Consider the following 16,419-nt stretch of genomic DNA (forward strand, 5'->3'; position numbering starts at 1 on the left):
AATTTTGTTAAGTTTTTCGAAGAACCAACTCTTTGTTTTGTTGATTCTTTCTATAGTTTTTTTGGATTCTAATTCATTTAATTCTGATTTAATTTTGATTATTTCTTTCCGTCTACTGGATTGGGGTTTATCTTGCTGCTCTTTTTCAAGGAGGTTTAGATGCGTCATTAAATTGCTAGTTCAGATCTCTCCAATTTGTTGATGTAGGAGCTCAGAGCTATAACATGTCAGTATAACATGTGGAGGAGACGGGGACAAACAAGTCGTTTAAGGATTCAGGTGGACCTGTTGCAACAATGAGAAGTACAAAATGTCATGTCAAAACTAGCTTTACAATGTCGGTGGGGGGGGGGGAGGGGGGGTATGATTGGGTGGGAGGGAGGGGGGAGTCTGGGAAGGGAGGTGAAGGGTAAACAAAGGAGGAGGATGCAATGCTTGGTAAGAAATGTATGCATTATCCTGCCCATGTAATTGTAACCCCTCTGTACAGTATGTTCTCAAATAAAATAAAATAAAATTAAAAAAAAAAAAAAAAAAAAAATAATGTCAGGGTTAAGGATTTCAGGGTGCTGAGCCTGCCTCATCCAGCAGGAAGTTCTGTTTCTTTACACCTCCAAGGTATAGGTTCTCTCCCCCACCTCAGAGCTTAAAGCTAGTGTCAGAATAGTCTGAGAGATTCTCCAGGCTGATGTTGTATAGGTTTGCGAAGCTACAAGAAGATCCTGAGACATTATCTCCCAAGAACTAGGCCTCTAAGTCCCATCTGACCATTAAGTTTGCTATATTCTGAACCTCATCATGTAAGAAGGCCTACCTCTCCATCCCTGCCATGTCCATTGCTGAAGCCCTGTCAGTGCAGACCTGCTACATAGCAGTCAGATGTGAGCTCCATCTAGTCTAAGTAGCCCTCTCCCCCAGAAGACTGTGCTTCAGACTACAATAGAAATATAAGTAGATAGAAGAACTCTTTAATGAAGGGGAGCTACTGGGCATCAATCAGGGCCCCATGAGCAGGCCTCTGAGAGCAAACATACAATATGATCAAAGTCACCCACAGTACTTGGGTATCACCAAGTGAAGTGGCTTCTGCTCACTCAGGAGGTGTTGAAGACAAAAAGAAGAGTCACAACTAGGAGCTAGCTCTTCCTTCTTCCCCTCTAAGAGACTCTGCATCCAAATGTAGACAGCAAGCACTGTCGATCTCCAGAGATAGTCTTAAACTACCATTTACTAGCTAATGCCCACATAGAACGTTGGCTTTCTAACCTCCCCCCTCCCAATTTTTGATAATGGAAACAGAAAACGTCTAAAACTGAAGCTTCTGGAAAAACACTTGTTCTTGCTGGTATCCTATCTTTCCTAAAACTTGGCCTTGGCCTCCCATTTGGAACTTTGAATTTCTTGCCTAATCAGGAGAAAAGGAAACAGACTTTTGCCAGTCAAATATTGTGGAAATAGCAGCACTAATGGTATCATCTATTATTTCACATGGAACATTATGAACATGATAGATTCTTATGGCTAGAATAGGTCTATCATTTAGATGCTTCTAGATATTAAGAATAAAGGCTTATTAAGAAGTGGAAGCCAAACTATCCTAGAAAACAAGGCATCTCTAAAAGATGAAATAAGACTCTCCATCTACTCTAAGACTAGATCTAACCAGATACAAGACATGCCACTAAGTTGTGAATTTTTCAACCAGAAAAATACTTGGGGTCAATAGGGCAAAAGCTAAAGTACCAACACTCACCAATGTGAGCAGACAGAGCGAAGGAAAGAGGTTAGAAGACAGCATATGCAATCTGAGCTCATTTCCCACATAGAGGGAACTAGAACAAGTACCAAATTGTCTCTGTAGCCATCTCCAGAGATGAAATCATGAAGTCATTGATGAATGACTTTGCTTTCTTTAATGGCAGTATACTGCTCTGATCAAAGAGAAAAGCTAAAAGCAAAGAAGACTCTAGAGAAGTGCACTATGTGTTATTTCACTAAAGCCAAAGGCTTGATAGACATGGAACTCTTAGAAATGGTCCCTGTATAGCCTCCTCTGTTACTTTTAATGTGGTCAGTCATGGGGCTTGAACTCTGGGCCTGGGTGCTGTCCCTCAGCTCTTCAGCTCAAGGCTAATGCTTTACCACTTGAGCCACAGTGCCACAGACTCTGCTGTTCTATAGGAAAAGTGTGCTTGTCTCCCACACCAGAGATGCTTGAAAAGACATGTATTGTCAGGACAGTCTCCAAAGGGATAGGAGTGGTGGATGAGGTGCTCCATGGCCAGATTTGGTTACACCACCTCTCTGACAGGAAGCCCACCATGACTGGTAATAATTTGCACAGGGTCTGCATGAGGGATAAGAAAACAAACCCTTTTTTCCAAGCTTGGTTGTTTCCACACATTGCAGAAAATGTAACCTTAACTGTACTTTGCCACTTTGAGACAAAATGATTCAATGTAATGGAAAGTTCTGGATAGGCAAGTCACAGGCCAATTCCAATTATGAAAATGTAAACAAAGCATTAAAAAGTTAAGCTAATTATGACCACATCTTGATTTTATAAATGAAGTAATCCAGACCCAAAGAATCACAGGTACATAGTTTCCCTTATTGGCAATAATTAGTATATGTCTAGGGTAATCTTATCAGATGAGCAGAATAGCTCAAAAGCTATGCACATACCACCATATAAGATGATGCTAAGGGAAATGAACTCCAAGATATGGACACACGAGGTTTTTCTTTGTTGTTTTTAATGTACTATGTGATTTCTTGTTTCTCTTGTCTGTTCTTCCCCCTATGGTATATCCATCCCCTGTTGTCACTGTATTTGATTCTGGTACCCTGGATTGTGTATATGTTTATTTGAATTGGAAAGAGAAGTGAACAACAGAGTCATGAGACAAAGGACAAGGGGGGAACCAATGCAACAGTGACATACACAAGACAAGATGCAACTTGAGGGGGATTGGGGAGATAGGGAGAGTAGGAGAAAAGCGACGGAAGGGGTAAGAAGTTCAACAAGTAATGTACTTATTGCCTTACTTATGTAACTGTAACCCTTCTATACATCACCTTGACAATATTTTTAAAAAGCAGTGGTGCTGGGAAAGCTGGATAGCAACATGTAGAAGACTGAAGGTAGAGCCCTCTCTTCTCACCCTGACAAGCTATTCAAAATAGATCACAGATCTTATGGTGAAGACCTGAAACTGCTAGGGGAAATCTGACACACACAGAGAGACAATTGTCACACTCAAGAGGCAACACACAGAATGGGAGGAAAATCTTTGGCTATCAATCTTTTAGCTGATGAATAGCTGGCAGATTAAATAGTCCCTAAAACTTACAAACACCCATAATGCCCTAATAGTCATCTAGTCCAAAGATTGTGGATATCACCAGAAGATTCTGGGACATGATTGTCCTGAGCAATCACAGGAAGAAAGCCCACTTGCCTGTAAAAGAGAAAGCATGAAAATTTCCTGCCACATATCCAAACTACACTCAAGAGCAGTTCACTGACCTTTAGTGTGGGTATTTGCTAGAATGGAAGAAACTCAATAATCTTGAGATACTTGTGAATGCATGTCTGAGTTACTTATGTTAAGCTCACAGTGAGCTTAAGATGAAGAATATTGTCATTTCAAGGGTGGAAATCTCCCTCAAAAACCTTTTGAATCCTAACCAACTGTACCCAAGGTGATGTCTTTAAAGGCTGTGTATTTACAGAAGTAATTCAAGTTAAATTGAGGTCATTTTGATCACGTATAATCTAATAGAACCAGAGAGGGCCTCACCATGACCAGAGCAATCTTGAGGAAAAAGTATAAAGCTAGAGCTATGTTTGACCTCAGAATATACTACCAAGCTATTGGAACCCAAACAGCATGGTGCTGGGATAAGAACAGCAGAACAGGACAGAGACCAGAAACAAACCGGTATTTTTAGGCAACTGATTTTCAGAAGCCCAAACAACACAACAGAGAGAAGGTCCTCATCAATAAATCAGGCTGGGAAAACTCGATAGTCATTCTTGGAAGGTAGACCTCTAACTCATACACGAAATCAACTCAAAATATAAGACTTCAAAGCAAAATCCAAACATTGGACTCAAAACAATGAGACTCCTTCTCCAAATGCCTTGGTCAGAAATGTTTTGGATGACAGATCATGGGGATGTATTGGAAATGACCAAATTTAAAGAGGTAAACATGAAATTGCTATATTTTGTGTATGTGTAACTTACACACACCTGAACTCATTTGTACAGTTGGTATGCCTTGGTTTTGACTACAACCTGTCACCTATGGTCAAGTAGAATTTTCCATTTCTGGCATTGTGTGAACATTTAGGAGCATTTTGAATTTTCTGAATTAGACCTCAGGGAATATTGTATATCATAGGTCTGAGCAAGGATTTTGAAAAGTAAGATATCCAAAGCAAAACAAATGAATGGGGCTACCTCAAATTAAAACTTTTATGCATGGCAAAAGAAACAGCATAAGAAACCTAGAGAGTGGAAGAAGACATGTGTAAACAAGCTGATGAGGGCATAATATGCAGAAATTATAAATTCAGTATCAAGAGAATATACAATTGCAATTGAAAAAAGACCTGAATAGATAGTGCAAGAAATCTGCAAAATACCTACCAGGCCTATGAAAAATATTGCTAATTAGGATTATATAACTCACAAAGCCTCAATAGATATCACCCCTCTCCAATTAGAAGTCTGCTTAAGTTTAAAGTTTTGAAGAACATTATATACTATTGGTACAGTAGTACAACCCTTATGGAAAACTGTATGGTAGTATGTTTAAAATTTATAGACATGAGCTAGGAACGCAGTTTAATGGTAAAGTGTTTGCCTAGCATGCATGTAAGCCTGGGTTCCATTCCTCAGTATCACATAAACAGAAAAAGCCAGAAGTGGTACTGTGGTGCAAAGTGGTAGAGTGCTAGCTTTGAGCAGAAGCAGCTCAGGGAGAGTCCCCAGGACTGCCTGGAGGACTTCCCAAGGTCAGGCAAAAAATAATAAATTTAAAGACACAATTACCATGGGATCCACTACTGGTTATATAGCAGAGATCAAAGTCCTGTCTGCACTGCTGTGTTACTGCAGCATTACTCAAAGAAATTTGAATAACTCACAAGATATAGATTCACCCTAAGATAAATGGATAAATATAGTTTGCCTACACAGTGGAATACTACTCAAGCATAATCAAATGCTATCATTTATGGCAATATGCATGAACCTGGAACAGTGCAGTGCTGAGGTACAGAACAATAATCTATGGTCTCAATGTTGAAGCATCTCACCTTGGGAGAATAGTAGTCAGAGGTTGGGAAGATAGGATAAGGAAGAGTGGCCAAAAAGTACCAGCTCAATAGAATGGATAAATTCTAGTGTTTGATGCCCAGCAGAGAGATTATATATTGAATATTTCAAAAATCTAGGAGGAGATTTCCAGTGTTCTTACACAAAGAACTATAAAGTATTTGAGATGATAGCATTCAAATATGATACTATGCATGTAAGTATCAAACTCTTCCCCATAGGTATGCATGTATGTCAGTGAAAAGGTTTGAAGAACGTCTTACAATCTAAGACCAGAGTAGTAATTCAAGGAAACATCTTAACAGAAATAACATCCAACTAGGGTTCATCATTTTGCATCAGTATGCCACTGAGTTCATTTCAAGGAATACTTGAATCCATTCCATTTTAAGCCTCTCTGCTGGGAGGCCTCCATGACAGTATCTGACTCCAGGACTGCTCTATGATCTTCCTTTCCCCCAGGTGAGGAGAGTTGCCAGCTATCTACAAGGCTGGGCATCTAATCCTGGATAACCATCAGAAGTACAAGGATAAAGAACACAAGTCTAAGGGATTCTGAATTATTCATAGGGTAGGAAGGGGCACCCACCTATAGTATGGGTCCAGAGACCATGAAGGACCTTCACACTGGATATTCAGCCTCCAGACGAGCCTAGGCCCCATTATTAGCCAAGAACCTACAACATGCCTGTACATTCCAATAAAAATAGAAATAGACCCATGAACTGGCAAGTTCAGAGCCTGGGAGAACCAAAGAATGTGGCAAGTCTTACCTGCAACATGAGAACAGTGCTTTACCACCCTATAAGGAAATGGGATCCATCAGACTTGGAGAAGGACCAAAACAGACTGGAGACTCCCAGTTACAACCAGATGCTGCTCACACTTAATCCCAGGGCATTTCAATTCCTTCACTACCTGCCAACTACACAGACAGATTTGAGTTTCTACTGTCCCTTTGTCAGTTACTCCTTGCAAAAACTGGTACCATGGTGTCAGGCAGCAAACCCTTGATTAGAATCTCAGGAATCAAACCTAAGAATAGCACTCACAAATCTCAGATAGGCAGCAAACCCTTGATTAGAATCTCAGGAATCAAACCTAAGAATAGCACTCACAAATCTCAGATGTCCTTGTACAATTTCTATGTGTGGAAACACAGCTATTACCAAAAGCTCATTTCCAGAGGTCAGGGGCATCAGATTAAAGGCAGAGGATATTTCACTGAAAAGGTATTGGGCCATACGTATAGAAAGGAGCTTACAAGCTTCATGACTCTACTTCTATTATGGTAGCTGCCTCCAAAACTGTTAAGAGAAATACCTGGCCAAGGTTGAAGATACCAGTAACAGGCCACACAGCAGGAAACACTCAAAGTTTTACAGGGAATCAACTCAAGGCCCGAGATCAATGAGATTTACCATGATCTGTTAAAGCATCTGGGTATAATAATACATAAGAAAAAGCAGTAATTGAGAAAAGTAGTTACACTAGGTCCCAAGAAGCTGGACTAAGAAAGCCTGGCAAGTCATCAAATCCAGCTGATTGGGACTACACTGACACTGTCTACGATCCCTAGGTAACCAGAATGGAGGTCCTAGCTTTCAGCAGGGGCCCTACAGGCTCACCCTGTGTTTCCCAGATGACCACCAGCCTCAGAGGGGACACTTCCAGAGCCAAGTCCCAACATCACCTAGCATGACTGGGGCATAGCCAGCTAGCTTTCCAGATCACCTTTCTAATCATGAATAGTAATCACAGACACCAGAAAATTCTTCCAATTCCTATTCCACCAAGTCTCTGATGTAGGTGTATAAAGTTTTTGAGAGATATACCTGGCCAATGGACATAACCCATCTAACAACCAGATCCAGGATTAAGCCTGAATAAAGCAAGATGTGAGCAAGACGTGAGCAGCTGTTTACATCATCTTCTCTAAGTATTCTGGACCCAGACTGTGGAGACCAAATTGACTAATGAAGCCAACAGCTAGATGGAGGGAATCAGATTATCTGTCATATCTGAACGTGACTATAGGCCCCTAAAGGGATATAAACTTATTAGTCCATTCCAAGTTGTAATTCAAATCAATCAGGGATTGGACCTACCACCTAGACTGAAAGGATGGGGGCAGAGACCAATAAATAAAACTCAAGGTAAAGGGTGGGAAGGACTCCACCCTTTGAAATATAGGCTAGAAAAGCACCTGCCCACAGACACCATCCCTCATAGAAGAGAGAAACAGGTGGCCTGGAAACCCAAGGCCCATATTCATGGTGATTTCATAGTCAAAGGGAAGCCTGAAGGATGATGCATAAGGAAAGTAGACTAGACACTGAAGCAAGAGAAACTCCAGGCCATAGACAATGTGGAGCAAACATGCTCACACATTCAGCAAGACCACAGTTTGTATACTTGATATATATTACCAAACACCAGAACCCTGAAGAGTGGGCATGGGCCTGGCCAATGACCCAGAACATGCAGGCTCCTCAGGAGTCTTGTCTTGCAGAGGCTACAAAAATATTTTCATTCCAGAGAGAACTTTGGCTACCCAGGAGTTGGCAGAAGTGGGTCTTACTCAAAGCTATCCTCGTCTGAGTGAAGGTTAAAGGCCATTTCCTCTTCAAAATGAAGCTAAGCATTTTTAGGAAAGAATGAAGTCCAAGGAGGAGAGAGAAGGACCATTACTATCTCATGGTCATGAAGCTTTCAGGTGAAGAACACCTGCCCACAGGGGAAGTATGGGTCCTGAACTAACTCTGAGCCCACATATGATAGACAATTCCCATATTTACTATGCAAACAGTAGACAGAGACCACTCCAGGGACAGAGCTCAAACTGTCCCAGGCAGGCAAAAACCCTCCCTGGAAGGAGACTGATGCTGAGGCCAACAGCTGACAGCCCCACCCCAGGCCATACCATTCCATGCCAATACCAAGGACAATAGCAATTTCATGATAAGAGAGGGGTCCTAGAAGAAAAAACTCCAGCAACCAAGACCCAGCAAGGAGCAAGGGCCTAAGCTGCATGACCAACCATAAGAGAACATGTCCATAGCAAGATGACATTACCTGCCTTTTCATTAAGAACAAGAATCAGAGGAAGATGCTGCATGAGGCCAGAAGAAAAACACAGGGGGAGGGCTCTTGAGAATCACCTCATACCTGCTCTTGCTCAAGCTTCTGGAAGACTCTACCCCATTCTGGCCACTACCTCCCAGGAACATGTACTGGGAGCCTCCAGCAAAGAATCCAAAGGAATTCATGATATACACAAAATAGGCAAGACCTGTACTTGGAAAATAATTCTTGCATCTTCTGCCCACAGGAAACTTAGAATTTTTCTGTCCTCATGAACAACACCTGCCATAACAGAACCTGAAGGGAACAGTGGACTTTCAGCCAATCATGTACATCAACATCTTCAGCAGCTCAGCTTCTCAGCAGGTCAGGTAGACCCATGAGATCAATGAAGGCTTAAAGTACTTGAGGCAGTGACCACTTTTTGCTTGTTTAAACCTAAGATCAGCAAATTCTGTCTAGCAGAGAAATACGTGGTGGTAATCCAAACACCTGGTTGGTTGTGTGGCCTTCATAAGCCCTGAAAATCTTTAGTTTGGGGCTCTCCTCCTAGGCTGTGCTGTGTCGGTGTGCAGGACGAGGCCTGAGCTGCAGCCTGACTAAATAAAACTTTAGTACCGCTGTAAAGTCTGACTCTCGGTGGTCTTCTTGGTGGGGGTCCTGTGACCTGGGCACAACAATCAATTCACATCCTCCGGACAGGCTGGATGGTTCAGAGGCCATCCATTGTACAGACACCAATGCCTCTGCTGTTTGTTCCACAAGATGTGGACAGAGCCTTTGCAGGGATTCAAACTGAACATCCAGGTGTTAAAGGCAGATATCTAAGCAACAACCAACTCAACTTCCTAATGGCCAAGCCATTCCTACCTAGACCAAGACAACATAGTGGGAGGAAAAGAAATTCAAGAGTATGTCTATGCACCTTATATTCATATACTGTTTTGTAGAATGGAAACTTCTTTCTATAACTACTTAAAGATAATGATAATAATAGTAATAATATTGTAAACAAAGAGTATGTGTCTGAAAAATTCTCAATTATCATCGGAGACAGTTAGGGTCACAAAGAAACTAGTGCAGCTTTGATGTCTGCTTCACTCCAAAATGCTATTGCCCACATGGGCAGGAATTGGGGACATACAAAGACAAGGGTCATCTTGTTTGCTCTGCTTCCACTAAGCACCACTGGCTGGGGTACCAGTCTTCAGTGGGAAACAAAGAAATATGATCTACCTAGTTTCAATTAATGGTCTGAAACATGCATTCCCCACATGCCAGGTTTCCAGTTTATGTGTGGGTTCTGTCCATACCACAATATTAACGCATACTTGTGCATTAGCTAATGCACACTTGTGGCTGCCTGAGAGTCCCAGGGAGTCACTAGAAAGGGAACATGTGTTCAGTTTTAACCCCGTCACTACTAGAAAAGAAGTTCCTTTAACACATGTTTCAAGAACTTGAAAGTTAAAGGCACAAGTCAGCATGGAAAAAACAACCTTCAAGAAACCTCCTACTGGTGACTTGTTTATCTTCTGCCATGGCACACAGGTGAGCAGCAGATGGCATGGTCTCTGGGACTGAGATTTCAAGGGCCTCAAGAGGGAGCACTGCTTTGTGAGCTGCAATGTAGGAGAGGTTCAATAGAGAACTCTCAAACTGCACTTACCCATTCTGTCCCGAGGACTAATTAAAATAGCTACACCTTAATGCTCCTCTGAAACAGGAACCAAGACCAGGTTCCTCAATAGACGCTTGTCATCATCCATGCTTTAGCAGAATAAGTTTCCTTTCATTTCCATCCTTGGAAAATTCCCTTCCAGGGGCTGTTCAGGGGATGGATTCCAGTTTAAAATGAGAAATAGGGCAAGTATATGTATTCATCTCTCAGTGCTTGCTACTGAGTATTAACAGTCACATACTGGCTAGATTTAGGATTGAGACAGGGGATTGTCTCCCAGGTCATGCATACCCTATTAATGTGATTTGCAATTCAACTTTAAAGTCAAATCAAGTCTCTGGAGTTTTCAAAATTACACATTTACAGTTGATAATATTTAAGATTTGAGTAATTGGCTTAGAAGACAAACTCCAAGGAGGATAAGCATTGTGTGTTTGACATCATTCTTGCTAATATAACCTATTGTTATCAACACTAGCAATTTGAAAGACCAACCTCAGTGGCTGAGAGGTTACTCTCACCTCACAGAATACAATCATTCCCTTCTATGGTTCAGAGATCAGCCACCTTCCTTCCACATTGGGGCTTTGATTTCTTGGTCCTCCAGTTTTGTTATAGATCCAAAGGGAGACAGGTAAGCATTTCATGTCCTGGTCTACTGCTTAGAACACGGTATACCACAACAGTCTAGCCTGTGACCAAAGTGAGAAGACTTGCAGTCTTGGGAGGACCAGCATCTTCCTGAGGATGAGAAGAACCACTTCGCTGCATCCCTTTCCTTAGGATCATCATCTTACTGGCATTGCAGAAGTTATATTTTTGACTTTTTAAAATGTCTGAAGTGGTTTCAGTGTTGCAAGTACTCTTATTAATGGCTCCTAATGACACTCCCAGATGACCCAGACAAGGTAAGACTAACTCACTCTGCAGGTTCTTGTATTAGCACTCAAGTATCCTTTGAAGTCACAAAAGCATTCACAGGAATGATCATTGTTACAGAATTGCTGTCTCCAAGACATCTGCTGTATGCATAGGTGACCAAGGTAAATACAGTGTTTCATAGGCTGTATCATTATGTAAAACCTAGTCACTGAAACTATACCGTGTGTGGCAAAACTATAAGCCTAAATATTTTTGCCAGTTATCATGGCTTATAAATACATTAAGTGAGATATATTGCATGATTTTCAATTTGTAGAATGTAGTCTTTAAAATACATATACATATATATACATGTATACACACATTACCCATAAAGCCAGATACTTATGCATGAAATATTTCTAAAAATTAGAACTAATTCTCTCTCATTGAACACTAGAACATGATAGCCACTGAAACATCCTCTCAATACCACTGAGACCTCCTCTCATATCTTTTTCTGAGGTCCCTTATGAAAGGTCAAAGAAGAATCCAGAAGATCCTATCCTCCCCTGATCAACTGAAGGCCAAGACAACCCTCAGGTCAAGGTCAAGCCAATACTAGTTGGGCTTAAATCAGGATTAGCTCAAGGGAGAATTCTAACTGTCAAGTCTACCTCCAATAATAAGATCCAGGGTTTTCTCTCTGGTAACCAAATAATAACTGTTCAGAAACAGGAAATGCTCAGGAATAGCAAGTCAACACATGGGTTCACAGCTTCAAGAAGATGGATCACAGGGCTTCATGGATCCAGCAGCATTAGAATTGGGTCCATCTTAATTTTCTCCCATCCTTAGCACCCATTTGGTATTTATAGCCAACAGACAGCAGGGGAAGGCAAGCAGGCGAGAACTTCTCATGTCTGCATATGTTTTTTTTTCAGAGATCCCCAGTTTTTCTAAGGCCGCTGTAGAACTGCCATCACTACACCTATACACAAAACAATGTTGAGGAAACAGAAAAGCCAATTATCCACTTGTCATGGATCTTTTACTAAAAGGTGGTGCATTCCTTCAATATCAGGAACTCATGAGGCTGAGAAAGAAGGGTCACAAGTTCAAAACATGGCCAGGAATGTAGTTCAACTGGCATTTTCCAGCCCCAATTCCAAGGGGGGGGGAGATCTTAAAGGAAGATCATATCCTACCTTTATGATAGCTGTGCTGGCTCATCTATCACCTGTGTCCTGTCAGTTCAAGTGCTCCTGCCTGGACAAAACACATCCTTCCATTCTCCTCACAGTGTTAACAAGCCATCTGTTCTCTATTCCCATGTCTTCTTCACATCACAGTATCTTCATACTTCATACATAAATTTCTATTTTCGTTTCTAAAAATACTCAAGAGTACATGAAAAGTAGAGCATTCTTGATTGGCTTCAATTGAGAAGAGCTTCTGAAGGTATGGAGATCTCAGGTATACAGTTTCCTGATGATTCCCACTAGCTACACAAGGTTGGGAATCAGAGAAGCCTGACATAGAGACCAGAGGGAAGGATCAGCTCTCCTGGTCATAGATAACTCAAACATTTTTTTTCTCAAAATGGATTATCTTCCTGTCCTAATTCTTCTTAGACATATGCTATGCCAACAAGCTGACAAATGCCTCCCCCAGTCTCATCAAGGCCTTTTCCCTTCTCCCACAGTTTTTTCTGGGGAGCAAGTCTTTCTCAAAACCCTTAATACATCTGATTTACATGCTAGCTGGACAGGGTCTCACCAGGTCCTGCTGACCACTCCCACCCCAGTGTAGCTCAGTGGACAGCCACAGTGGTTTCATCTGTCAAGTGTGAAAAAGTTTTATGCTCCGGTTCCTCCTAGACTGACACTGACTACAAGGTACACCTGCTCCTCTCAGGCCTACTAAGGTAAAGCTGACTTCCATCCCTGAAGATGAGATTAACACCGAGCTGACTGCCCGCTTCTGTAATCCTTTCCATTTCTTTTGTCATCTCCAAGTCATTTTATTCATTTCTAGTGGGAATGGATAGTTGCCCTTCTGTGTGACCTTTGTGTGGCCTCTAATAACTTCTTTAATGGCTTTGTTCTTAATGTTCAGCCCCTGCCTCCCAAGACCACTTTCCTTAGATGCATAAGCCTAGTCACAACCAAGGAACTATTACTACTGGTCTCCGCCTTGAGAAATCAGCACAATTAGGCAGCATGGGTGCCCTTCAGAACTGTAACAAGGCAGGAATGATAGATCTGCCCAGGAAAACAGTCCCTACCCTGCCCTTAGCTTCTCTTCCTCAAAAAGACCCCACCACAGCCTGACCCAAAATCTCCTCAGTGGTCCAGCCATGCCCTCATCTGATGGCCCCCACAAGCCTCCCAACCTGGCCCTGATCCTCCCAGCCACACCCTCATTTGCCCAACCACGCCCTCAACCCTCCTTGTCTTGTCTTCAGCTGCCCAGCCACACCCTCATGTGCTCAGTCTCCCCTCCTTCCAACACTGAGAGGCTCCCTAGGTTCTGTGGTCATTTCTGCATTGCTGTGGCCACACCTCCTCCTTGCCCTTCCCTATATAATCCCTCTCCCCAGTCCTAAACCTTCATTCTCTGCCCATCTCCATCTCTGGCAGGCCAGTAAACTGGTCTTTCTCCTGAATAATCTCTTTCAGAAGAAGTACACCACGGCGGTTTTAATTCAAATGAGTGGTGGACAGGACTCGTGGAGAGTGAAAACTTTAGAAGAAATTCTCCAAGAAAAGAAGAGAACGAGAAAACAAGAGGAGAAAGCAGAGATGGAATGCTTAAAATGTTCTGATGACAGGGATTCCAAGCAGGACTCTGCTGAACAAGGGGAGCAGAGATATCCCCGAAGGGAGATCACAACCAGGAACTCACCCTACAGAAGAGAGGACTCAATGGAAGACAGGGGAGAGGAAGCGGAGCCTCTGGCCATCCATCCCTCACAGCAGATGTCTCGGCCAGCAAAGGCCCATCGCAGCGAAGACACAAGAGAAGAGAAGCACAGACATGGCAGCCACTCAGCGGAGGGGGGCAGCATGCTCGAGTGAAAGGAGAAAGCAAGCACGGACCTCGGAAGCGACACCGAGAAGAGCAGGGCCAAGACCACCTCGAATGGCTAAGACAGAAAAGGAGGAAACTGGCAAGAGAATGTCCCTGGAGAGAGGGGGACCGCCTGGAGCAGGTCAAAGGGAAGCGAGGATGGGAGCGCAGGAGGAGCAAGCACCAGAAGGAGACGCGGGACCAGAAGGGACAGGGATGGCGCCAGGAGCCTGAGGCCCGCAGGGAGGGCTTGGCACACCACTGGAGGACCAGGGAGGCCTACAGCGACAAGGGCAGGGCCACTCCCTGCAGTCGCAGCCCGGTGTGGCCGCCCAGGGAGAGCTTTGCACTGGGAGCCAGACCGAAGCCAGTCAAAGGAGAGAAAACGGAGGCAAGAGATCTGCTGTCTAACCTACAGGACAGTGTCAGTGACAGGGAGAGGAAAAACAGCTCTGCCAGGTCCTCAGTGGAATCAGGCTCGGGCTCGGAAGATCCACGGAGCCACTGGGAGGAGGCCTCAGAGCAGTCTGCAGACTTAGGAAACGAGGAAGAAATGAGTGAGGGTGAAGAGCCCGGCCACGAAGACCTCATCTTGGCTGTTCCAGAGTCGCGATCTGACAGAGATTCCGGGGATAGTGAAGAAGAGGAGGAGGAAGTGGGCGAGGGGACCCCGCAGAGCAGCATGTCCACCACAGGGGACCACTCTCCTGACTCCCCAGCCCTGTGGCCCACTGAGCCCAAGCAGGAACTGCCCAAATACCTGCCGGCACTGCAGGGCTGCCGCAGCGTGGAGGAGTTCCAGTGCCTGAACAGGATTGAGGAAGGCACCTACGGGGTCGTGTATAGAGCCAGGGAAAAGAAGACAGACGCCATTGTGGCTCTGAAATGGTGGAAAGTGGAGGGGAGAGAAGGGTTCCCAATCACATCCCTGAGAGAAATCAACACCCTCCTCAAGGCCCAGCACCCCAACATTGTCACCATCCGGGAGGTGGTGGTGGGCAGCCACATGGACCAGATCTACATAGTGATGAACTACGTGGAGCATGACCTCAAGAGCCTCATGCAGACCATGCAGCAGCCCTTTCTGCCAGGGGAAGTGAAGACGCTGATGCTTCAGCTGCTGCAGGGGGTGAATCACCTGCATGACAACTGGATTCTGCACCGGGACCTCAAGACCTCCAACCTGCTGCTGAGCCACGGAGGCATCCTCAAGATCGCTGACTTTGGGCTGGCTCGAGAGTACGGGATGCCCCTGAAGGCCTACACCCCCCGTCGTGGTGACCCTCTGGTACCGAGCCCCGAGTTGCTGCTGGGCGCCAAGGAGTACTCCACACCCGTGGACATGTGGTTGGTGGGCTGCATCTTCGCAGAGCTGCTGACACATAAGCCCCTGTTCCCTGGGAAGTCAGAGATGGATCAGATCCACAAGATATTCAAGGATCTGGGGACTCCAAGTGAGAAAATCTGGCCTGGCTACAATGAGCTCCCGGTGGTCAAGAAGATGACCTTCAGCCAACAACCCTACAACCACCTCCGGAAGCGCTTCGGGATTCTGCTCTCAGACCAAGGCTTTGATCTCATGAACAAGTTCCTGACCTATTTCCCTGGGAGACGGATGACAGCAGAAGATGGCCTCAAGCATGAGTATTTCCATGAGAACCCCCTCCCTATATACCCTTCCATGTTCCCCACCTGGCCTGCCAAGAGTGAGCAGCAGCAGCAGAGGGTGAAGTGTGGCACCAGCCACCAACCCCCCAGGGGTGGTCTAGGCTTCAACCAGCTGGGTGAGAAGGAGGAGGTGATGGAGACAGGCTTCTACCTCACCACCACCAACCAGGGGGCCTCAGCCGTAGGTCCAGGCTTCAGCCTCAAGTTCTGAAGTTGGAGCCACCCTGCCTCACCCAGTGCTGCTCTTCCATCCAGAGCCTCCCTTAGCCAGGACACCTGCCTGTAAACACTGCTCCTAAACCTCTCCACTTGTTTTGTATTTTGACTTGTACATTTTTTTTTATGGTCAGTTCGTGGGGCCTGAACTCTGGGCCTGGGCACTGTCCCTCAACTCTTCAGCTCAAGCTAACGCTCTTCCACTTGAGCCACAGCGCTACTTCTGGCTTTTTTCTTTTTGAATATGTGGTGCTGGGAATTGATCCCAGGGCCTTATACTTGCAAGGCAAGCGCTCTACCAAGGAGCAAATTTCCCAGCCCTGATTTGTAAATTTGTATAATTTAATGACTATTTCCTTTTGGAAGAAAAAAAAATTAACTCTTTCCTGCCTGAAACAAGTAGTGGTCTCTTGTTTGAGAATCTCACACAAGGGAACCCAACTACCTGGTGTGACAATCCCCACTAAAAATTCAAGGCATATGAGTTACT

At 44.2% G+C, this 16,419-nt stretch overlaps 1 protein-coding gene across 1 annotated transcript in view; it reads left to right on the forward strand.

Annotated features, from left to right (window-relative positions):
- The window catches only part of LOC122122276 (crooked neck-like protein 1), a 29,928-nt gene extending 14,004 nt beyond the window's left edge, over positions 1-15,924 (forward strand). The window contains 3 exon segments of the mRNA XM_042696379.1: positions 14,547-15,312; positions 15,314-15,338; positions 15,341-15,924. Coding sequence (XP_042552313.1) covers positions 14,547-15,312; positions 15,314-15,338; positions 15,341-15,924 — 1,375 coding nt within the window.
- The last annotated feature ends 495 nt before the right edge of the window (positions 15,925-16,419 follow it).

This window comes from Dipodomys spectabilis, unplaced genomic scaffold (assembly GCF_019054845.1).
Source record: "Dipodomys spectabilis isolate Male_0828 unplaced genomic scaffold, ASM1905484v1 ptg000207l, whole genome shotgun sequence".
In the NCBI taxonomy this organism is placed as follows: domain Eukaryota; kingdom Metazoa; phylum Chordata; class Mammalia; order Rodentia; family Heteromyidae; genus Dipodomys; species Dipodomys spectabilis.